Consider the following 26,296-nt stretch of genomic DNA (forward strand, 5'->3'; position numbering starts at 1 on the left):
TCAGTTCTTAGCTGAATTGAATATCTGAGAGTGATTGCAGTACTGCTGATAAAAGCACCATTTGATAATGCACTCTGATACATCTACTCTCGTTCATTATTGATGCCGTGGTCATTTTTAGTCCCTTCCTTTTAACAAATAAAATAGTAATAATAGAAGACATTACCCTGAGCCGCGATGCCGGGTTTAAATGGCATTTGAAATCTCTCCTTGCTGAAACAGGTAGACACACAAACCCAGAGGATTACTTTATCTGGGCGAGTGTGTATGCATATTTCAGTACGTGTGTACTGTATGTAGGCATGTTTGCTTCTGTGATTATATAGATGTTTTTTAGGTATTGTACAATATACTTTTTTCTTTTAAGGTAGGCAGAGTGTGTGTGTGTGTGTGTGTATGTGTGTGTGTGTGTGTGTGTGTGTGTGTGTGTGTGTGTGTGTGTGTGTGAGTTTTGAAGGGCCGAGTAATGACAGCTCTTTTCTTTTATGTCCTATCCGCCATCATCCCTCGTCCCTCTGTGGTCAGACAGTCTGCAGGGCGTCAGCTATGGGAGAAATACTGACCACAAATCCGTCTGAAAACCCTCCAGATCAACCTGTAATAATGCGTCTTCACTTCTCTTCCTGTTGCTGCTTCAAATAGACACTAAAGGACATAATAATCTGATGACATAGATTGTATTAAAGTGGAATAACGCCGCCGTCGTCTCTCTCAAACGACTGTTCCATTACGAGTACGAAACCTTTGCGAAACACTTGCTTTAAAGACGTCAGGTTTTCTGTGACGTGTTAAAATGTAGACGTACAACAGGAAGCACAAACGGAGAGAATGTAATCCATAAAGTTATGCAGCATCTATGTAAAGTGTGCCATAATCATTAGTCACCATTAGCTACAGGTCGTACCAGACAAAGTAAAGCTGCAGAGACGGCGCAATTACATAAAGGAATTCAAGAATTCAATTTCCTTTTGAACGAGGGAGATTATGAAACGTTCTTCCGGGAAAAAGTGACATAATCTTACAAAAAGGGTTTTGTTTTGAGTCGTGCTGATTGACGGGATGGTTTCTCAGCCAACTACACTCACGTAGCTGCTGCGATTATTCCTCCCTCCACCCACCGCAGCTCCACTCAAGATGCACAGCTGTGCCCATATTTGAATTTCCTGACTCCAACAGCTGACAAAACGACTGTCAGATTTCATCAATCACTCAATCTCCATATTTTACTGCATGCTGTGGTATTTATCGTCTCAGTGGTGATATAATGGCTGGCTCTGTAAAGCAAACACTGTGCTCAGAGATAAATAGGTGATCTGGAACACTATATGGGTCTATAACAAACACCTGGCACTGTGTTAGAAGTATCTGAAGCTAAATATAACCAGAGTGTCTTACAAACCTACAGTGTGCCCCCTCGTTTTGTTTTGTCTGAGTTCTGCACGTAAAAGAAAACAGGGGAATAATTATCTTTCATACATTTTTTATGTGATCTGAGTCATTATGCCCGGGAGGATGTTCTTCCATATGTTTGTGTTCACATGTATACGTTTGTATATATATATATATATATATATATATATATATACAAACCGTTGTATCCATACAGCCCAGAAAACTTGTGCAGCACGCTACACTCGTTACTGTAGATGTGTCGGCCCACTCTACAACACCTCAGAGCTACTTAGTCGAGACATTTTCTTCTTATATTCTTTCCCCGTCTCTTGTTTTCTCTCTCTGAAACAACCTGACAGCCACGGTACACATCGTCTCTGTTTTTCTGAACCCCGGGGGGAAACAGTTCCTTCTTACTACTTAAAACATTCAGCAAAAACTATAGATGAGGCAGCAGTGTCACCTATGTCGAACAACGGCATTCAATTATTTATAGTACAGGTGAAAGAGCTACTATAGGCTTTATTATTCAGTGGTTAGTTTTACACACTGCCTGGTTTTATAAACCCATTTCTCATTTATAAAGTTAGAAACTGTGGGTTGTGTCGGGGACAGCTCGTTTGTGCATCATGCAGAGCGATGTTATGGAAAATAGTTTCAGAAAATGTTTTTATATTTGCATTAGCTGATGGCCTACGATGGACGTGTTCTTAAAACTAAAGCAAACCTTGTTGGGCATCGTGACAAACTCAATGTGTGCACATGCAAAACAAATCTCTGGTGAACTCCAGTGAATGTGTATATGTAGACATATGAACAGACGTATGAACGGACGTATGAACAGACATATGAACGGACGTATGAACAGACATATGAACAGACGTATGAACAGACATATGAACAGACGTATGAACGGACGTATGAACAGACATATGAACGGACGTATGAACAGACATATGAACAGACGTATGAACAGACATATGAACAGACGTATGAACAGACGTATGAACAGACATATGAACAGACATATGAACAGACGTATGAACAGACGTATGAACAGACATATGAACAGACATATGAACAGACGTATGAACAGACATATGAACAGACATATGAACAGACGTATGAACAGACGTATGAACAGACGTATGAACAGACATATGAACAGACATATGAACAGACGTATGAACAGACATATGAACAGACGTATGAACAGACGTATGAACAGACATATGAACAGACGTATGAACAGACATATGAACAGACATATGAACAGACGTATGAACAGACATATGAACAGACATATGAACAGACATATGAACAGACATATGAACAGACGTATGAACGGACGTATGAACAGACGTATGAACAGACATATGAACAGACGTATGAACGGACATATGAACGGACGTATGAACAGACATATGAACAGACGTATGAACAGACATATGAACAGACGTATGAACAGACATATGAACGGACGTATGAACAGACATATGAACAGATGTATGAACAGACATATGAACAGACGTATGAACAGACGTATGAACAGACGTATGAACAGACATATGAACAGACATATGAACAGACGTATGAACAGACGTATGAACAGACGTATGAACAGACATATGAACAGACGTATGAACAGACGTATGAACAGACATATGAACAGACGTATGAACAGACATATGAACAGACGTATGAACAGACGTATGAACAGACGTATGAACAGACATATGAACAGACGTATGAACAGACGTATGAACAGACGTATGAACAGACGTATGAACGGACATATGAACAGACATATGAACAGACGTATGAACAGACGTATGAACAGACGTATGAACAGACGTATGAACAGACATATGAACGAACGTATGAACAGACATATGAACAGACATATGAACAGACGTATGAACAGACGTATGAACAGACGTATGAACAGACATATGAACGGACGTATGAACAGACATATGAACAGACGTATGAACAGACGTATGAACAGACGTATGAACAGACGTATGAACAGACATATGAACAGACATATGAACAGACATATGAACAGACATATGAACAGACGTATGAACAGACATATGAACAGACGTATGAACAGACATATGAACGGACGTATGAACAGACATATGAACAGACGTATGAACAGACATATGAACGGACGTATGAACAGACGTATGAACAGACGTATGAACAGACGTATGAACAGACGTATGAACAGACGTATGAACAGACATATGAACGGACGTATGAACAGACATATGAACGGACATATGAACAGACATATGAACAGACATATGAACAGACATATGAACAGACATATGAACAGACATATGAACAGACGTATGAACAGACATATGAACAGACGTATGAACAGACATATGAACAGACATATGAACAGACATATGAACAGACATATGAACAGACATATGAACAGACATATGAACGGACATATGAACGGACATATGAACAGACGTATGAACAGACATATGAACAGACATATGAACAGACATATGAACAGACATATGAACAGACATATGAACAGACATATGAACAGACATATGAACAGACATATGAACAGACGTATGAACAGACATATGAACAGACATATGAACAGACATATGAACGGACGTATGAACAGACGTATGAACAGACGTATGAACAGACATATGAACGGACGTATGAACAGACGTATGAACGGACGTATGAACGGACGTATGAACAGACATATGAACGGATGTATGAACAGACTTCCTGCTAAAGGTCGTCACTGACTGATGCTACAGTTCTGCTGAGTGACAGCTACAACTGTCTTCCTCCTGTCACTATGACTTAAGACAGACGTGTTATCCCGGAGGCTCCTTTGGGGTTAACGTTTTTACTGCAAATACACAGAACAGAAAGATTGTATCGCAGGTCACATCTGAATGAATGGATTTCACAGTATGGAGGGAGAAAAAGAAGTCGCTCTGTAAATCTCCACATTCCAACTTTTTAAATGAGGCCTTCTCTTCTGAATCACACTCTCTGCTGGCCTCTGTTCCCACCCTTCCTCTCGGTCTGTCTGCAGCAGCAACAGTGCTACGGTATATGTCAAAGTATGCTAATGAGGTGGCGGCATATGGCTCATTCCTTATTTAAGCTCAGCCGTCAGACAGACAGTAAGTCACTCAACTCACTGAGCATCCCTTCTCCCTACCTGCCCCTGCTGCATCTCACCACACCGATCTCTTAATGAGGATCTCAAGCGTAATCACAATCAGTCAACACACCAGGCAGGATCAGTAAAGGCTACATGATCTCTTCAATCTGAGCTGCTGTGTAAATCCCTCTTTAGGACAACATTTAAAGATCCGTTACTTAACACTTGTGCACAGTGTGAAAAGCGAGCTAAGCTAAACTGTAATCTCAAGCGATTGTTTTATTTGGCACATTACTTCATGGACACACACACACGTACACTCAAAAGCATTTACCCCCTGACAGTGTGCTCTGTCGCTCTATCCCATCATGCTGTGCTCAGTACTCTGTCACTCTGACAGTTTTGTTTCATTTGATGATAGGTGGGTACAACCTTGCCTATCTCATGCAGTTAGTCACTGATTTACAAGCAGACACACACACACACACACACACACACACACACACAATTGAATGTCAGGGTTTGAGTTGGAGTTGAATATGTGCTATGTGTGTTTTGAAAATGCTTTTTGTTCGTGTTAACAGTTCAGAAGTGTAAAGAATCACAACTACATTTGCACGTTTGCAGCCAAAGATTGTCCCAGAACTCATCGTTAGTGAAGAATATGGAGACTTTTTAAACAACTTTTTAAACACGTTCACACCTTCATGGGAGGCCGCCTTAATAAAAGTCCATCTTAAGTAAAAACTATGCATGAAAAATGACAGCATCACTATCACAAGCCGAAAGCAGATTTGATTAAAACTAAAAGGCAGTAGATTCATTTAGGAGTTATTCGTGCAGCTTGCATCACTTTGCATGGCAGGAAAGAAGCTGAAATTATTTCCATAGCAGTTCATTGTATACATCTTGCAATCCCTGAATACTTGTGGACAGATTTCAGAAGCAGCCCCTTGATGCTTTACTACGCTGCATCACAACCTGCGAAAGAAACAAGTTGTGATGGATTCAAGGAGCTGAAATTTCAAACTGTTTAAGCGTTACACGGCCTTAGTTCTCTATTAAGAACTGCTCTTCTTTCCCTGAGGACTGCTACAGTATACTTCAGAACAAAGGGAAATAAATGGCTCTGTGTGTGTGTGTGTGTGTGTGTGTGTGTGTGTGTGTGTGTGTGTGTGTGTGTGTGTGTGTGCACTCCCAGCGAAATACATCTAAACCACATTTCCAAATATAACTTCAAACAGCTCAGTGTCAATGTTTGTTCACCTCGCTGTCTCTCATTCCCGAAAGACACAGTGCTTCCAGTATACAGTCTCACTTAAACAACTACGTTTACTTTTGCGAGGCCAAGACAACTGACAGATGTTTGATCAAGGAAGAAAAAAACACTTAAAGAAACTCTAAGTATCTTCTTTTTTTTGTTAACTTTATAAAATCTAAATCCCCTCAAAATGTTAGAACACACAGACGTAAAGGGTCAGAGATGAGGAGACAGTTTCTGCTTTCTTGGTTTGCACATACAAAATGGAAGCTGTATGAGCTGGCTGTACATGTTGTCTTCCCTATAAAGTGCCGTAAGTCATCTCAGCATCATCTCATTAACAAATCATGACTCATCGCATATTCTGCCGTCGTGTTGCATCTCTGTTTCCTTCCCTTTCTTTGTCTCGCTCTACCTCGTGACATTCTCACTTAGATGTGACTAATTACTATTCTGTCTGCTAAATGAAAAAAAGAAACAGAAAGATATTGGACCGTTTTCAAACAGGTCGGCAGGAAACGTGTGCTTTAGATCTCCTCGTTTTTTCTGCGATACAACTTTGATGAGACCTTTTCAGATTGACACACGAGATTCTTAAGGCAGAGCAACCGTAAACACAGCAGGTGCCCAGAAACACAGTGCAGGACCTCTGCTGCTGCGTGACTGGGATTTTAATTGAACCCATGCTGCAGTTAGAGATATTCATGCTCAGTGAATCATTTCTATGTTCGGGTTACTCAGTAAATAAAAGCAGATTTGTAAAAGCACACATGGTGAAAAGGCTTTCATTGCCCTGTTTTCATTTCCATCTTGATTATAACCCTGGTGAAAAGAGACTGAGTGAATGTTTCTATTTTAGGTAGATACACATCCAGCTCATGAGGTGTGTGTGTGTGTGTGTGTGTTTGTGTGTGTGTGTGTGTGTGTGTGACTCTGACTCACCGTCCAGCCTCCTCCGTCTGTGGTCATGTCGCAGTAGACCTGGAAGCCTGCGGGGTGGTGAACAGGAAACACTGAGTAGATGCCGTCCTCTCTCTGACCACTGGCGTACAGATCACCACAGTCACGGGGACGTGAGCCTAGGGAGAGGTGAGTCAGGAGACATGAAATAAATTAGCTCCATTATATATATATATATATATATATATATATATATATATATATATATATATGTTGGTTGCTTGGAGCGGTAAAGTACAATCAGTAATATAGACGAGATGAGGGAAACCTGAGATAACACTATTTACAGCTGTTCTCTGTCTGCAGCCAGAGACAGTAAACAAGTAAGACTGTGTGTGTGTGTGTGTGTATGTGTGTGTATGTGTGTATGTAAGTAAGTATGTACAACATGTAAGTAAGTGTCTATGTATATGTGTGTGTATGTAAATAAGTATTATATTTATATATATATATATAAAAATGTATATATATGTATACAAATGTATATATATATATATATATATACTGTATATAAATGTATATTTATGAATGTATGTATACATACATACATTTATATACAGTATATATATATATATATATATATATATATATACTATATATAAATGTATATATACATTTATATACAGTATATACATACATACATTTATATACAGTATATATATATTATATATAAATGTATATATATATATATATATATATATATACTGTATATAAATGTATATATACATGTATATATATAGTATATATATATATATATATATATATATATATATATATATATATATAAACACACTATATATAAATGTGTATATATATACTATATATAAATGTATATATATATTTGGTGAAACGGCCCAGCCCTATCATAAAGTCATACTGTAAAAATGAAAGTCTTGGCTCAGTTAATTATTTTCTAAAAGAATACTCGGAGAAGAGCAATGAGGGGGGAGAGAAAGTGTGTGTGGGGAAGGAACACGCAGAAAAGATAGATGGTGAGATGGATGGGGGAGGGTGATAGATGACACCGTGGGACAGCGGAGTCTAAGTGCGGCAAAGATAACAAATAAAAAATAAAAAAGTGAAAAAGGAGGAACGCAAGTAGGTCGAAATGAAGACATAAAGGCACGCGGGGTGAGCGCCGACGTGATGCCGCAGAGAAGACGCAGATTTATAGCACGGAGACACATCTGAGATTACACAAGTTGTAGGAAAATAGAGGAAACAGAAGACGTAATGGAAGTCAGAGAGCAGGAAGTACGGCTCAGGGATGACATGTACATTTGAGTGATACGACACACACACACACACACACACAGAGAGACAGGGAGAGTGTGTGACAGACAGACAGACAGATGGAGGATTCAGGAAAGTCAGTGCAGAGAACGAGACGGCGACAGGGAGCTTATAAGCTACAGCAGAGCAGAACAGTCGCACTCTTGTCTGGGACTGAGAAACATGTGTTACACAGGGGATATCTATTCCCCAGGAAGCAGCAGAGGAACTCTGTGATGGTGACAATGTAATATATTATGCACGTCAGCCTTGAACGGTCAAACCCTTGCATGTACAACAGCCACGATAGCACTTGAAAGGAAACACAAGATTTCTTTAGAGTCCCCACACCATACGAAATGTTTGATCTGCGTGTAAGCCTCCATCACTTTTATCATCATCACACATAAATGGTAACATTTCCCAGCTCTGCTTTTCATTACAGAAGAATCTGAAGCTGTCTGGGTTTCATGGGAAATGACAAAAAGAGACCATCATTAGTTAGGAATGTGCTCCTCTGTAACAAGGGCTTTCAAACTTTCTCCGTTTAATGATCCCTCACAGCACAGCATTGTTTCTTACAAGGACCCCTTCGTGACAGCACTGACACTCCAGGTCCACTTAAACTCCACATCTTTGTTCACACATCATTTAACACAAATTAAACATTTCTGGTCTATAGCGTGCTAATTTATTCACGATCCATACCTTTCTTTTCCAGTGACAACATGTCACCTATAGCTATCTCCCATCACCCACACGATGCTCCACAGATAGTTGGATTGGGTGCATCACTTGTCAGTCACTAATACTTTCTGTCACTTCAGAGCCTGCTGTCCCTTCCCTGTCCTGCAGGACGTCGTCACCTGATTCCCATCCTCACCTGTGCACCTGATGCCACTCCCCCTCAGCTGTCCAGCCTGAGTGTCTGTGGTGCACTTAGCCTCAACATCCACTTTCCTGTTGCCTGTTATGAACATTATGGAGTAGGGCAGCAACTAATGATTATTATTGACATGCTAGAAAATAGTGAAATATATATGTTTAAATGTCTTGTTTTGTCCAACATCCCAAATATATTCACTTAAATATGATATTAAACAGAGAAAAGCAGGAAATCTCCGTATTTGAGGCTGAAAACTGCATTTTCTGACATTTTTGTATGAAAAAATATCAAAATATTTTTCTTTTGATCGACTTTATGGTCCCATTAATTCTATAAATTAATATTATATCTAAATAAAATCAGCAGAGAGTCAAAAAATTTGTCTGTCTCTCGATACTTTCTGACTTCCTGGTTCCTACTGAAATCTATTTTATAAAAAATAAATACAAATCCTCAAACAGGAGGAAACATTATTTTCAGCTGCGGATTTGTTGCACTTTTGAGCGTTTATGGCAGCAGGATGTGGGATCAAAAGAGTGCTCGTGTTTATGCCGATAAAGGAACATGTGGTGTCGCTCATTGATTAGTTTGTAATAGTTCTTGCACAACAGTGGAACTCTGGCAGTTACAGGTCATCATACAGAATACCTGGGTCTGGATACACATGTGTGCACAAATAGAAACATGTGAACATGTGTGTGTGTGTGTGTGTGTGTGTGTGTGTGTGTGTGTGTATTTGCTAGTGCAATAGGACTTTTGAGGAAACTACCTGCTCTGAATCTCATCTGCTTGGCTACAAAGTCCTTCGTCTCATAAACTCTTCAAAGTAAGTCACAGTGACATCGCAGGCTCTGCACAGTAGGAGCTGAACTCATTGTAATGCACCCTGTCCTCGCTTCTCCAGCGAACACTGTTCATCTCCGGCAGATATTACAGTTGTTTCCAACCATGCACATGTCCTGCATCTAACTTCTCTGTTTATGTTTCGTCTTGTTTCATAAAGCAACGCTCACAAAACTGCATAATTAATGTGGCAGCAGGAATAATGATAATAAAGAAGAATCTACACAATGTCCCGCCGATACTTGCACCTACATTCTCCCTGCTGACAACAGGAAGTAGATTCTACTTGTAAATCTTTTCAGTAGTAAAGCCAGCGTGCAACAGTGCAGCAAAGTCAGGCAGTCCATGAGCTGCAAGGACTTTACAGCGGTTTCATACGACTAAGAACCTCAGCTACCGTCGGAGCTGAGAGGGGCTTCACTGCTGTCAAGTTGGGCTTCATATAACTTGCAAACTCGAATATGCTCTTATGGGAATCCAATGCAAAGAGCAAAGGGATGAGTAATTCAAATATCCACAGGCACAACAGCAGCAACAGGCAGTCAAACATATTTGTGGTTGTGCTTAAGACTAAAACTCAAACACATATGCACAAAGCCGTAAAGGGAAATACATGAAATATTGAATATGTGCATATTTATTATATATTTTAATATATTAGATGGTCAGTACCTGGCACATTGACCCTTATGTCAGAATTAACAATATATCATAGTATCTATTAGTCTAGTTTAGCATATAGTGGCATCTTAAAACTGTCTTTTCTAAACAGATAGCCAACAGCAAGCTAACCCACACAAGAATTACATAATAATAAAAACAAGGATACATCGCATAATAAATAAACAGGGGCATTAAGAGAACATGTATGTCGTACATGAATTTAGAACGGCTCTGATGTTTTCGCCGTTTCTCTGGCAGTTCTCTCGTTCTCTGCTGATGTCTTTGATGAAATGTCATGGCTGCTTCACAAAAACACTGAATTGCCGCCGGCTGCTTTGTTGTAGTTTGTACTGACTGAAGCTCTGGAAACCTGCAAAGAACTGCATTACACTATATGCTATGGAGATGCTGTGTAAGACTGCTTTCAAACACTCCTGCACACCTTGAGCAGAGCAGATGTGACGCGATGTTCGTGGCGCTGGACCTCGATGCTGGTTGGTCAATTAGTGTGAATGTTGTGCCGCTTTACTCCTGACATTTACGTAGCTGTGTTTTAAATAGGTCAATGTGAAGCTCTCTGAGTTACATGAAGTGGAGATCAATTACAAATCAAATAACAGAGAAATATTCCCTGAAACCTGATTTGTATCATCATAGCAGAACAGTTATTGTAGCCTACCTGGGAACTCGCTTCTTAAAGATGCATTTGAATTACTTCCTGGTTCTATAATAGAGCTGCACATTGAGCCGTAAAGGGGGATAACAGCTGTTGTTGCTGTTATTTCCTGGACAGTATAATGTCAAGTTAGGTATTTCTGTAGCGAGGACAGGAATATTAAATGCTTCTTTCTGTTTGTCCCTAACAAGGATATATTGATTCTCCTGAATTCTCTCTTGCCAATGTGACAAAGAAAAGTACATTCAAGCTTTCAGCGGTGCAGTGTGCCGTCGCTCAATCTGTCTGATGGCTAATAGGGCTGCAGATTTATCCCAACAACTTATGTGCATTTTACACTTCTTTCCCAAATAAAGTTGCTGCAACGTGTTGCTCATGCAAGAACAATAGTGAACAATGATGTGTAATGTGACTGACAGCTGACTGATCTGGACGGTCGGGTCGGCGTGACACGAGTCGTACTCCTGCAGCAGCAACATGGCCGATGTAATCATCACAACAACCTTCTGTGTCGTCCAGGAATGCATATTGAAAATACACAAAGCTCATAAATATTCCTCCCTTATTATAAACACTTTACCAGACATGTTCCCTAATAACAGAATAACAAAAACACATGTTTAATCTAATGCTAAGACAAACAATAACCTTGCAATAAATATTAACTCATAATATTCAATCTCTCTTTGGAGGATTTTCAGGAATGTTGTGTTGCTTCACATCCTGTCGCATCATATGGTGAATAATTGTGTTTTCCTCATACAATGTGCATACAGGGGGGGGGGGGGGTTACTAATGATTGCCTTAGCAATGGGAAACAATAATGTTTCTCCGTGGCTGTTGCATTTAATATGGAGCCAGGAGACAACAAATTTAAAAAAGGCTCGAAGAAATAATTAAGCAACAGCGTTATAATGCTTTCTCTGAGATCACTATTCGGCCGAAGATCTAAAGAATCATTTCTCGACCAATTCGTTTATAATTTATTGCCACCCGGGATTCTGGCGTGTTTCAGCTAACTGTTTCCTGATTGCTTCAGATAATCTGCTTCAGAACATGCTGGAAGGTGTGAAAGGAGGTCAGCACCTTGGACAGATCTTCAGCCACACGTCTGCAGAGATGCTACGCTTTAAAACAGGAAGAACAGTTTCCTGATAATTCCATGTTTTTTTTAATTAGTTTGAGGCCACCTGGTCGTCTCCCTAGGGAGGTGTTCCAGTGCACGTCCAGCTGGGAGGATCCTCAGATCAAAGCATCCTCAGGTTCAGGTTAGAATTGTAGGAAACAACAGCTGATTCATAGCAGGTGTACCGGCTAATAGCTCAGCTTAAACACTTTGTAATATCAATTAATAACACACCCGATGGGTCATGTGGAGCTGTTCAGTTCCTTTGAGCAAAAATAAAAAGTACCTGCCTATTCCCTCCTGTTCACAGATGTGTAAGACCTCTAGTGTTTGCATTGTGCTGTTCAGCAGCAGCCTTTGCTCTGTGCTACCTATGCAGGCGGAATCCAACAGGGGAATGCCGTCGGACGTACTGAGCCTGGTTAAAAGCATTCCAGCGGGATGATGCCTCGGGCCCTTCTCCTGCCTCTCGCCACCACGGCCCAGTGGGCGTGCGAGTCATTTCTCATGTACAGTGAAACATTCCACATCTCTACTAAGGCCAGTGGATAATGTGGACGAGGTGTAGCCCAGGGAAACACACTGATATTACCGAGAGAGGTAATGTTGAATGAACATGAGGTAAAATGGATGACAGACCACGCTGGAATATCATTTTTGCAGAAGAGTGGAATGTGGCAGACGGAGGACGGGATCAGGACATGGAGCAGAATGCAGTGGCAGAAGGTCAAACACATAGGAAGGCAGAGATGTATACACAGACAGTGGGACAGACTGAGAATCACAGATCCAAGGTAACGTGCAGGTACAGATAGTCAAGTCACGCCTTATCTCTCTTACCGTTGGCGCAGCCCTTGAATCGCGCCCCTCTGACCGGCGCCCTCTGCAAATCAGCCTTGACACGCGCCTTCAGCCCCACGTTCTCCTTCTGCATGGCGTTAAGAGCATCGCTCACTGAGTTCACCACCTTCACCATGTTGATCTGACTGTCGGACAGCAGCTGTAAAACACACATTGAAGTTTATTAACGACAGAAAATATTATATTAACAGTATAATTCACACACATAGTAGTGCAAGCTGTAAAGACTTAATATACTTCTGATCATTCCCCAAAGTGTGTTTACAACCAGGCACTCTGATTTCCATTTGTTTTAATACATTGTAAAGAATATTCTATCAGACGTGTAAATCTTTCTGAGAGTAATAATCATCGATCCCTGACAAAAGCAGTTTTTGATGCACTTTATGGATCATGTGCATAATACATACTCCGGCCTCCCTGCACTGGATGTGAACGCTGTTTCATTCACAGAAAAACACATTTATACACAGTTTTGTATAACTGACTTTCAGACATATAAAGAAAATATGCTCGTCTTCTTCAGTTGTATTTCTGACGAAGTAGCGGCTCAAAGAACATCTCTTGCCCTCGAGTCATTTGGAACGGAAGTCTGAGACTCGTATTGTTAAGAACTTCTGAGCGTTATCACCAGTTAACACAGGTGTCACATGATCAACCAGAAGCTTACGGATTATGACTTAAAGATAAGCAATCCAAAACATTGATTTTGTCAGAGTTACATCACATCCGCATAGTAATGCACCTGCAAGACGGGACTTCAGAGTGCTCAAGGATGAACCGCCAGCTGACATTTCACAGTAGCGCATCAAATGTGTATATTGTGAGGAATTGAACAAGGTCACTAGATCTATCTCACAAAATCCATGCTTGCATAATGTATGTACGGTGCATAGCTTGTTTATTGCAGCGCATTTGGATGCAGCGCTTTTTCGGCAGGAAATCTGATTTTAGAGCGACCTTGAACGCACCGGCGAGGACAGTGTTCACAGTGTGGGAACAAAATGACTTTGAACAAATAAGTTTTGAGGGGGGAGAGAGTTGTGTATGTTGAAAATGAAAGCTAAGTAAGTATATGTAAAAAGCTTGTAGTTAATGGGATAACATATATAGTGTATAACCACTGATACAGTATCGTCCTGTCGTGCAAAGACATGGTATCCTATCCCATAATGCACCCTGGTGAGTGCTGTGAGACACAAGCTCCCATTGGGAAGGCTGGTGATGAATGTATGCAGAGAGCAGGGTAACCTCTCTCATGTGCTGTGGTCACTTTCTTACCTGCAGCACTTTATATTTATATTTGTTCTTTGCCGAAAGGTCGTTTTCACGTGATGCCCTAGTTGGCCAACATCTTATCACAGCCATGTGTTGGGCCCCACACACACTATACTTCTGCAGGTATGAAACATATCCTTGATCTTCCTCATATACCCACAGACTCTCTCTCTCTCTCCCTTTCTTTTAGAGCTTCTTCCAACTCTCTCTTCCACACACACACACACACACACACACACACACACACACACACACACACACACACACACACACAGACTGAAAAACACACAAAAAGCCCTGCATTGCTCAAAGTCATATATAAGGGGTTGAAAGTCTTCTATCAAAGGCGTGTCTGTGCAGCTATATTCAGGTGTTAAAAATGAGTTAGACAGAAACCCCGGTGGCCTTTCCCTGGCCGCAATAACTATGCAACACACCTCTGAGGCACAGCAAGCTGCACTGCAATCATATTACATGGGCACTGGGGCTTTAACCCACACACACAGTCATAAACAACAACAACATATTTAAGTACCACACACACACACACACACACACACACACACACACACACACACACACACACACACACACACACGCGCGCGGATGCATACACAACGTCGTGCACACTGCATGTTTTGTGTGTGTGTTCAAAGTGAGAGACACAAGCAGAGGAATGTCTGCAGCCGGATCTTTTGTCTTGACTGACACATGATGTAATTATCTGTCATTAGGCATCCTTTCCATTGGCTCACAGGATCAGTCAAACCCCAGCACTTACCAAGCATTACACTCAAGCACGTGTGTGTTTTCACATGTTGCAGACTCATGCAAGGGGTTGACTTATTACTGTAGTTTAAATACAGTTTACATTTAACTTGATTGAGTAGTTTTGTTAAAACACACAAGAAAAAGGTTTTTGTTGGCCTTTAATCGGATGTTCCACACGGCGAGTCCCTGTGGGGTAACGTCACAGAAGAGAGAGGAGTTTAAACAAGTTACTCAGTCACTCTCTGACTAATAAAACATCTTCTGCTCACACACAGCAGCTGTCCAGTCAACTGGAGCCCGGAGGAGCAAATGAGAGAAGTGAGAAGAGCCATCCAAACGTTGCCCACTCTTTCCTCTTGACTGCTGAAGCTCTTGCAAGTTGAAAATAATTGAAACCCCTTGAAGCACATTTGAACTATTCCAATACTTCACTTATAAATCCAAGTAACTAGGTTTGAGATGTAATGAGAAAACTTCAAACAGCTTTACTTTGCTGGACAGTGTTTTGAGAGGAAACATAACCATGCTTTGTAAATACTTAATAATGTTACAGCATGGAGTGAAATGACTTGTTTCTTTGTCACAATCTGAATACTTCGCATGAGCATCAGGGCAGATCATTTATTTAAGACAAATCCACATTTTGGATCCAGGAAGTTAACGATAACAGGACGAACACTTTAGATTCATAAAAGATGTGAATGTCAATCGACTAAACGTAACTACTCGACTTAAATCACTAAATACAAACAACAAGCTCTGCTGCACCTGCTGCGTCCTTCTGATTAAACAGAAATCAGAAATTAGAGACACAAAAGAAACAATGAATTAAAGATTATATGTTGGACAGCACCTTCACACACAAAGGGAACGTTTTTATAGCTAATCTGATTCATTTCAGTCTCTGGTCTTTTGATTGTGTACATGTGTGGTTTAGAGACGGGGGGAAGCAGTTCCTTTCAGGCTTCTGAATCACTCAGTTTCATCTAATTCCCATATTTGGTACTACTCCCTGCTTCAAGACATAAGAGGGAGGGGCTCGGGGCTCACGTTCACGGTAAAGTAAGTTCGGTGAACGAATCACTGAGCATGCACTCAACTAAAACCTTCACTTACTTCAGATACTGTTTGCAGACAAATGACTTTGACATTACAGTTCATTTATCTGACGCTTTTGTCCAAAGCGACTTAAAATAAGTGCAAACAACCATGAGGATACAAGCAGAAGAGTGAGAATCTTGCAAGGACTTTAGCTTCAAATAGGCCAAAACAAAACAAAGTGCTACAATACAGAAAGCAGAACATCAAAATACTTTGTTTATTATTGGCCAAGGTCCAGTTGAAACAGGTGAGTTTTCAGTCTGATGGAAGGTGTACAGACCGTCTGCTGACCTGATATCAATGTGGAGCTCGTTCCACCATTTAGGAGCCAGGACAGCGAACAGTCGGGTTTCATTTGAGAGGTATCTGGGTCCCACTCGCAGTCAGGGAGCAGCGAATCGATTGGGCGATGCAGAGCGAAGTGAGCGAGCTGCGGTGTTTGGTTTGACCGTGGCCTGGATGTAGGAAGGACCTGATCCACTCGCAGCACGGTGGACTTGAATCGCACACTCAGTGAGTGCCTGCACGTTCCCTCTCGACTCCCCAAGAGTTTAGGAAGACATTCAGTTCACCTGAAAGATAACTATATTTACATTGTTCCGTGTCGTTCTAACGATGGTTTGGACCCTCCAGAGTCTCATATTCTTTATTCCTTTGAGTTCCCCAGGTGCGTAGTTGAATCAGGTTTCCGCCGTTCATGTGACTTTTATCTCTTTCCACTCTTTGAGGTTTTGAAGTCATTTGTATCGGTGGCTGAAAGGCTACAAGGAGATCCTCAGCAGAGGTTGTGGGTGCCACCAGTCAAAAACATTAATATTCCACAGGCACATAATTCAGTTCAAACCGGGACCTGCGGTTCAAGGAAATCAGTAAGTCATGCTCTTCCTTGCAGCCTTGCAGTCTTTTTTTGGCAGCCAGACATTGTGCAAAACTGAATGTCAAGTCAGTTGAATATGTGAACTACATTTTATGTCATTTGGACTCCTGCTATGGGAATCTAGCCCTTCCAATTTTTTTTTTTAATGCTGAAGGGTGCATGAGAGCAGATCGGCAAACCCCTCGCTGCTGGGCGTTACCCACTATACTATGCACAGGGCTGCCACTGCTGGTCAGAGCTAAAAAATACATTAACAATTTGAATGTAATTCATCCCCCTGACAAAGGTTTGAGCACGTTACTCTGAGAAAGATCAACGCAGACAGAGCTGAGAACCTTCAGGATAGGTATATGTGAGGATGTACGACAGGAAGTACTTTGAGAGTCTGGAAATTTAGATTTTGTGTTGAACGTTTTTTTCTTGAATTTACATAAACTGTGAGGTTTGTGCTCACTTTTGTAAATAGAGCAACGCAGTTCTGTTACTGACAACACATCGCAGAGGAACCGGCACACACTCTGTGTATTTAGAAATTGACAACTAAGTCAGAGAGGCAAGGTGAATGTCAGGGAGTTGCTTTATGAGGTCATCCTATTATCTACAGGTGATGACTACAGAGTGTGTGTGTGTGTGTGTGCGTGTGCGTGTGTGTGTGCGCGCGTGCGTGTGTGTGTGTTATAGAATATTAGATATCTGCCATTATCCCTACTAACGTCTCTTCGTTATTATCAGTATATTAACACTAGTCACGCTGAAATTGAACTATTTAAACATTTGTGTACATTTCATTCATTGTCTTTCATAACCAGAATTGTTCTTTGGCTGTATTTGTCAATTAAATCATCTTATTGGAATGTTTTTATAGAGCTGCTCAACTCAACTACTTTGTGCGGTTAATGTAATTGGATTTTCTGATTATTCAATCTGGATCATGACACAGAAACAGTTTTAATGAAGGTACTAAATGTCTTTATGTCTCTGTTCAGGTTGCATCTAGAAATCATGGGATACGTTGTTGCCAGTGGCAGATTTGTAAATCTGAGATCAAGCCATAAAAACCCTCCAGGGTTCAATTCCTTGCCCTCGAACATTCAGGCGTAACTGAAGGAGGAAATCCAGTCCCAGCATCATAAGAAATGTTTCACTTAGAGTAAACACGAGCAGCATGCTGCAACTTGTCGTCCTTAACGCTGAAACCTAGCTATCAGTTAAATGAATTGTTATCGCGCTATACTTTACTGGTCCCATCAGTGTGGTTCATTTGAATACAGATGTGAACTTTTCTATTCGAAGCTGCAAACACTGACTGTGACAAATGAATATAACTGCGTTGTGCAAAAACCCAACCGCATCGCTCCTAAACCCAATGCAATCAGATTCTCCTGCTTATCTCCTCGTGGGCATGTGAAAGGGTTCTTCAGGGGGCTGCGGTGCACAGCACACAGAGCCATTACTAACGCCGGCACAGTAAGCCCAGTGTCATCGTATAAATCTGAAGTCCTAGCCACAGGTGGCCCATAGATCATGCAGTCACACCATGGTGTCAGGCAGAAACAGAGGATGTGCACACCACATGCTTTGCTTCCAAAGAGGAAATGAATCACCCGGACTGTCTGGGCTGCCAGCACCACCGCCACTTACTGTAGCCCCAGTGCCACGCGATGCCACCTACACAACGTTAACAGCAGCAGGGACAAGCCCTCTTTCTGCCTCCATTGTATACCGATCAGCACCCATGGTGTCTTAGCCCACAGAGCCAGCGCAAACCAATCCAGAGAGGGGTTTTGTTTTTAGTGATTCCTAAACAATGTTGAACCCTGAGCTAAAGACATCTGGCTAAGAGAAAGGATTAGCGTTATTCAGTTGTTTGAGCGGTATGTCTGGCAGCTATGAAATCTATTTACTGCAGAATACAGAGACAGAACCTGATGGGCCAAAATTAAAAGAGCATGTAGTGTGAAGATTCTCCACGCACATTTAGGAAACACATCGTCAATAAATCAATGTGTACAGTGCGAAACTAAAGGGGGCTGCAGTCGTGTTTTCGTCCAACGTGGAGTGTGTTTTACACATCGAGGAAAACATCATGTTATCTCATTGAGTTCATGTGCAACTTGTTCTGTTTCTTGAATCCGGATGTGTATTTGTTCCCCCGTGACCTCATCTTCAAACACTCCACTGAACGAGTTCTACTTAGAGGAACACGAGCCCTGTTTGCACTTTAATCCAGACACCATTGAGCTCGTACAGTGCAAAGAGAAATGAACATGGTCGAGTTGGCATTAAATTAGTGAATGATGGTGTTTTGATTTTGCAGCCAGGAAAAAGACTAAATGAGAATATCAAGTCCAGTGAGCGGTTACACGTTGTTTCACGATCGATAGATATTGATAGGTGTTTCGCAACCCAGCCCAGCACCTCCGTCCAGTACTCAAAGTCATGACTTCGGTAGTTCGTCCTGCACGCTGGATTCAGTTCCTCTGTTTAACACTCAACCAATCACCATTACGTTCGATTGTAAACACCAAAGAAACTAATTAAAACATGTTGCATTGTTTTTCTTCACAAAAGAATAATCTGCACGTTTCTGGTTCATGACTTCTTCTTCGTCAAGCCCCAACAAGTGAGCACCAATCACCACTGAACAATGGGAGATAATGCATTGTAATACACTAGTGATTGAATGTTACACTACTTTATAAATAATAAGAGGAGAAGGATGCTATGGATTCTGCACATTCAATACATTTAATTTATAAAATCATAAACACACCACCTCTCTTTTATAGAGCTGTCCTCCACTCAAGAAATTCCTAGTTGACGAACACTTTTGTCGACTAATAGATTAGTTGATTTAATTGACAGATCTGTAAAACTGAGTTCCTTCTCAAAGAGCACCATTTTAAATCTTCTGTTTACCAGAGATGTGCTCATAAGTTCCTTCGGAAAAAGCTTTTCAGAATGAATAAATCATAAAAGAAAAAAACTAATTGTCTAAGAAGGGGCAGTTCTCTCCTCTCCTCTCCTCCGCTCTATCTCTGACTGTAGGTGTGTGCGCACGTGTGTGTGTGTGTGTGTGTGTGTGTGTGTGTGTGTGTGTGTGTGTCGGGAGCGAAGCCCCGCCCTTCACAAAACACAGCGGAGGAGAGAATGTGAATGCGCAAAGTAAACACTGAAACGTGTACATAAATTAGATAAACATAAGCGTTTAGTTTATTTAATAAAAGAGCAGCTGTGACATGTGAAAAGTGAGTTGTGAATATATATTTAAAAAAACCTCTTCCTGTGTGCATATGTGTGTGTGTGTGTGTGTGTGTGTGTGTGTGTGTGTGTGTGTGTGTGTGTGTGTGTGTGTGTGTGTATGTGTGTGTGTGTGTGTGTGTGCGTGTGTGCATGTCTCACCTGTATGAGGCGTCCCTGCTCCGTCTGCAGCGTGTTGAGGTCTTGCCCCAGGCTGCCCTGCCCCCTGCGCAACGATTCATAGTCCATTTTCAGTTGCCCCGCGTGGGCCGACAGCTTGGCCACCTCCTCAGCCAGACTGACGAGAAGAGCTCGATCCTGGCCTTTCACCGACTTCAGATCAGAGTCGTGGTCGGTTAGTGAGTGGAGCAGTGACGTCTGCACGCCCTCCAGGCGCAAAAAGTTACTGTTGTAGTCGGGACAGTTGGGGTCGATGAAGATGTTGATGCGAGAGCCATCGCCTCTCTCAACGGTGACCAGGGCATTGGCTTCATCCTGATTGGTAGAGATGTGTGGTAGGCCATCGGACATGGGTGGGGCCTGGTAGTGATTCATAAAAAGGATGGTGCCGGTTACAGTGACAGCCAATAACACAGCTACGAAGAGCAGAATAGTGCACAGCAGGTAGCTGCAGCTCATCCTCTGTAAGTAGAAAGGAGGAGGGGAGGAAGAAGAGAGGGAGGAAGAAAAATGTAGGTGTTAGAATCACAAAAAGCCACAGCGAAAACCCGTCTTATTCAAAAAGAAATGACTTTATCCATCATTGGGGATATTTTGAATGCCAGATGCTCAGTGCTCGGCAATATAAACATATTCCCATCTGTCAGAATGTAGTTTTGAATGATTTATGTGGCAACATCATTTTGATTCCTTCAACTGCCAGTCCTCTTGAAAATCAAAACTCCCTCAAACGACCTGCATGTCAACAGAGTAATGGTGGTGCAGGAGAGGAAGGATGCTAGCCCGATACACCTCTGGGCACCGATGTTTCCATCTTTCCATTTCAGAGGCAGGAAGGACAACAATAAAACCTGAAACAATGGTAGCCAGGAAGAGAAAGTAAAACAAAAGACACTCAGACAGCCTATATAATTTAAAAGAATGAACAGAGTAGAATCCCCTTAGAGGAAAAAGGCAGACCTCTACCAGTCACATGGTCTCCATTAACTGGACTATAAAGGCCTATATGATGGCCCTTTATGATCTGGCTCCATTTTCTCAAGAACACTAGCAATGGATAGAAGAAAGCAATATGGCCCAACTACGCATGATTAACAATGCCTGGCTCCCCCATATCTTCCTCCAAATGAATCAGCAACTGATTTTGTTTTTTTCTGCACTGGAGGATGTTCTCTCTGAGAGGATATGTGGGCAGGTGTGTGAGTGTGTGTTTGTTGTCTGTTTGCATATGGAAGTGCGAGTGTTTGCAAGCTCATTAATATGTAAATTGGCTGTACAAGCACAGTGAAGCACACTAATAGACAGCTAATGGTCTGCTTTACGAGAGAGGTTTATGGTTTCTTTAATGTGAAGAAAATCAATTGTGTTGTCCAGGAAATACTCCTATCCACTGTGTTTACCCACAGTAAAAAAAAAGCTGCAACTCCCCCGACAACTTGTCCATGTAAGAATTGAAAAATGGGCGCTGTGGACAATAAGCGTGCATGGCATACACTATATGGGAGCCATATGAGCACACATAGTGTTGTCATCAAAATGAAAAAGGTACCGTTTGAGGTCTGGGGATGATTGGACAGCTCCGTGGTCCAATCCTGAGCCAAACTAAAAATACACAAAAGGCCTGAGGATGGCGTTCTCATGTGGGCCTCATTTAAAACCCTCTAGCTTTATGCACATGGGCAGACACAACCTCCATGCCTGGAGCCAGCGAACACATTTTACTAGAGTGCCTGCTGGAATCCTGTGCTTATATGCTCTACAAAGAAATAAGCCCATAAGACCCAACGATTCATTGATAATAAAAGAAATTGGCAAAATAATCAAAAATTAAATAATTATAATAATAAGTTATAAATTAATAAATTGTTCAATTAAAATTAAAACGTTTAAAATGTATCTGGTTAATAAATTAAAAATATTTCCTTTATTGGGCAGAACAAAAAATTTAATTTGAGAAGAGGAGAAAATCACTACCGTCAACACATAATGGATTTGTCTTGATTTATTTATTTTTTACTCCTGTCATATGAACAATCTATTTGGTAGGATGTACAAAGTGCATTGATTAAATTAATGCATTATGTTTTTTTCTGCAGGGGCAACAGTAATGTGGGCGCTGCTATCTGGACACCGCTGGCATTAATAGAAGCACTGTCACTGCAAACTGCCCCGAGGCTCTATAGCATTTGTCGAAATGGGTTAGAAACCACACACACATCCACGTACACACACACACACACACACACACACACACACACACATTTCTGCCAAATACTTGTAACAGACAGCACATACACACATTGCACATGAAAGAACTTGGATTACTTTGTCAGAACCTTCCCACTTCTTCCTGCTTTTCATCCAAATACATCATCACAGAAAAGAGCTCCAGGGAAGTATTGGCGCACGTAACATTTCTTCTCCTCGCTCTAACTTAAGATGTTAGACCCCAACTGCATGATGAAATCTCTCTTTACCCGTCAAACAGTGTTTTTTAGCTCCTCTTTTTTTTCTTCCGGTGGGTTTGGAGTGCAGGTGCAGCCGAGTGATTGTGACTGTGTGGATGCGTGTGTGGCAGGGCGTCTGTGTGTGCTGCACATAATGTGTATAATGGCCTTACGCTGCAGAACGGCTGCAGTGTAACATTAGAGCATTTTCACTGAGCTCTATCGCCAGCGGGCCAAGACATCAGTGGAAACCATCATTGGCACTGCACTAAATATTCATCGCTAGCATACTGATTGTTAATTTAACAGAATATATATCGTGGTCCCTGTTATGCTGCCAGCGAGACACGCACAGACATGCACTCAGAATGACACATATACAGAAGCAGTGCATGTGATGAAACCGTTACAGGCGCATAGTGACTCCCCCAGATGTTAACCTTTGAAGCCACAAGTTAAAAGTTTTTTGATAGTTTAAGGTACAAATTGGAACCAATAATTGGGCGTAAAAAGGAGCTAACTGAAGTCAGTTAAGGTAGCACATTGACTGTGGCACCTCGGCGGCGCCGGGAGAAAAGCTGCCGTATTTGTTTTTCCGATGGTCAATATAAATAGAACAGCTACCTGCCTTACGTCCCCTCAGAAAACACAATCTATCAACTCAGCTCAAGGGTTGCAGTCGGGTAATGACATTGAGAATGGAGCACAGGCAGCATCTTAACACTGTTTTTGTTTTTTTGTAAATGAGTCTCTCAATCTCACAGCAGGAGCTCTCTCTGTAATTAGTGGCTGACTTTCAGATCCTCTCACGTCTCTCCTCATGCCACACCATGGGATACGAGAGGACAGCAGGGGAATTCTGATGGCTGGATATACAAGAAAAAACAAGGAGAGGCAGAGAATGAGAGAGAAGTCTTCTCTATGAAAATGATGTTTTCCTCCCACACAGGAACATTGGCAGACAGTTCTTGGACGACAGGCTTTGTCTTTCTCATTAGATAAGCAGGAAACCAGCGAGAGTCTCGCATGCTCTCCTTCTCCCTCCTCTTTATTTGGTGTTATCTATTTCTGTTTGTCTATATGTCTCTCTTGTCTATCTTTATCTATTTATCTCTATGTTCTCTATCTCTCTCTCTCTATCTCTCCTCTCTCTCTGTTTTGTGTCTTTGTCTCTCTCTCTGTTCTGTCTCTTCTCTCTCTCTATCGTCTTCTAGATAGTATGAGATCTGTTGGTAGCTTATGGTAGCTCGATATGTCTTGGTCATCGCTATCTCTATCTCACATGACTCACGCGCTCTGCTGCTGTCGCGCTCTCCCTCTATATATCTCTCTCCCTCGAGCTATCTCTCCTCCGAACTCTCTCTCTCTCTCTCTCTCTCTCTCTCTCCTCTCTCTCTCTATGTCTATCCCTCTCTCTCCCCTCTCTCTCTGTCTCTCTCTTCCTTTCATAACACAAATATATACAATCTTACTGTATATACTGACACTGATGTTTAAATAGGAATCATATTGCATTCCTCTACCTAACTAGTGCACATAGAAAGGCACAGACATCTTTAAATGCTGAATTGGAACACATATGCATAGCATGACAAATGAAGTCACAATTTCCTTTTTAAAACGAGACATTTTTACCAATTAAATTTCCATTTCATTCACCGGCAGCTTGAATAATACTTCACATCAGTATTCAACTCTTCCTCCTACATTCTCTCATGTAATCAAGCTCCTGTTCCTGGTACAGACATGATCACACCGCTGAGTTCAAAGAATCTGCAGGGCCTAATCCTGTCTAATACTTGTGTTAGGGTACTTGAGCTGAGGTTGTGCCATTGCTGCTGCGCAGTGCAACATGTCAGGTGTAATGTGCAATAATCCTTCGCAGTGCCATCACCAAAGCAGGGAGAAAGAGGATTGTGATGAAAATTGTCGTCAATGATACCTAATCCCCTCTGCAGGTGTGCAAGACACTATTCATAGTGTGCCCTGGTTTTTTATTGGAGGCAAGGTGGGGAAATGTAAACTGCATACAAAGGACACACAGTGAAGCAACACAGAGAAGTTCACTGGTTCCAGCTTCTCCTATGTGAATATCTGTTATGTCCTATATATATTTGGGTTTTGGGCTCTTGGTCAAACAGATTTGAAGATGTCTGTGTCTCTGTGTCATTTTTAAAGACCATTTATATTAATTGAGAACAATAATGAGCAAAGTACGGGGGCTACAAATGGTGTGCATTCACTTATTATGTAAATCTGATACAACCTGTGAAACAAAAGCATGTGTTGGTGTGCATGCGTATCTGCCTGTGTGAGCATGCGTATCTGCCTGTGTGAGCATGTACACAGCACGTTGTGGGTGACAGGGCCTTACCTTGGCCGGGGTCTCTCTGGCAGTTTCTGAGTCTGACCAGCGGTGTTTGAGCTGGGAGGAGCTGGGCACACACTCACAGAACGTCTGCATGGGACAAACAGACAGGGCCACCAGTGTTGGTGTTTGTTCAAGTCACATGTGCAGTCAAGCATGCAAGCACATGCGTACAAACACACACACACACACACACACACAAACACATGCTTGCATGCACAAATACACACAGAGAGAATTTAAAATAACAGAATAATTTAAATAGTGGGCGTATTTTCGAAGCCAAAGCCCTTTAATCTGATTTAAAATCACTGTTAAGAGATAAATGGTGCTGGCACTGATACACTATAACCACCTACACACACACAACTGCACACTGACAGAGACAGATCTGAACAGGCATCTGTACATCTCAAAGGCATCACTGAATGCAATAGTTTATTACAGGCTCAATGCATCTTCCCAAAGATATCAGCACACAGAGTTCCCTCCTGCACCCGATACAAAATGAAAAGAATGAAAATGACAATAGCCTTGAATGAGAGGAGGTGCAGCATGTGTGAACTGTAGAAGCAAACATCCACGTATGACAGTGAATGTGGGTGTCTGCATAAAACATGTGAACATTGCATGCTGCAGTATATGTGCCTCTAGTGCTTGTCTGCACCTGGGAGTAGTTGTAGCTGCTGCACAGGAAAAAAAGTGCAGTAATTATTAAAGTGGGGGCTTTCTAACTGCTCCAGGAGGGCACGCCGTTCTGTGACCGAAAACCCCACTGCCCCCACTGTGGAATTGCTCAATTAGCCTGGGACAATAACACCGACACAAACACACACACACACACACACACACACACACACACACACGAACACACACACGCACTTAAGAACTGAAGCAGCAAGCATTAGCAATTAATGTATCAGAATGTGTTCTCTAT

General features: G+C 41.6%; 1 protein-coding gene across 2 annotated transcripts in view; it reads right to left on the minus strand.

Annotated features, from left to right (window-relative positions):
• Nucleotides 1-26,296, minus strand: part of fibcd1b (fibrinogen C domain containing 1b) — an 89,523-nt gene that overhangs the window by 39,710 nt on the left and 23,517 nt on the right. Inside the window, exons 2-5 of one of the 2 annotated variants that reach the window (XM_029444888.1) lie at nucleotides 25,366-25,449; nucleotides 20,527-21,006; nucleotides 13,077-13,236; nucleotides 6,753-6,889 (exon numbers count right to left, since the gene is read on the minus strand). In XM_029444888.1, coding sequence (XP_029300748.1) covers nucleotides 6,753-6,889; nucleotides 13,077-13,236; nucleotides 20,527-21,006; nucleotides 25,366-25,449 — 861 coding nt within the window. The remainder of the gene's footprint in view (nucleotides 1-6,752; nucleotides 6,890-13,076; nucleotides 13,237-20,526; nucleotides 21,007-25,365; nucleotides 25,450-26,296) is intronic. The other variant, XM_029444889.1, reaches the window with a different exon arrangement.

Source organism: Cottoperca gobio, chromosome 12 (assembly GCF_900634415.1).
Source record: "Cottoperca gobio chromosome 12, fCotGob3.1, whole genome shotgun sequence".
Classification (NCBI taxonomy): domain Eukaryota; kingdom Metazoa; phylum Chordata; class Actinopteri; order Perciformes; family Bovichtidae; genus Cottoperca; species Cottoperca gobio.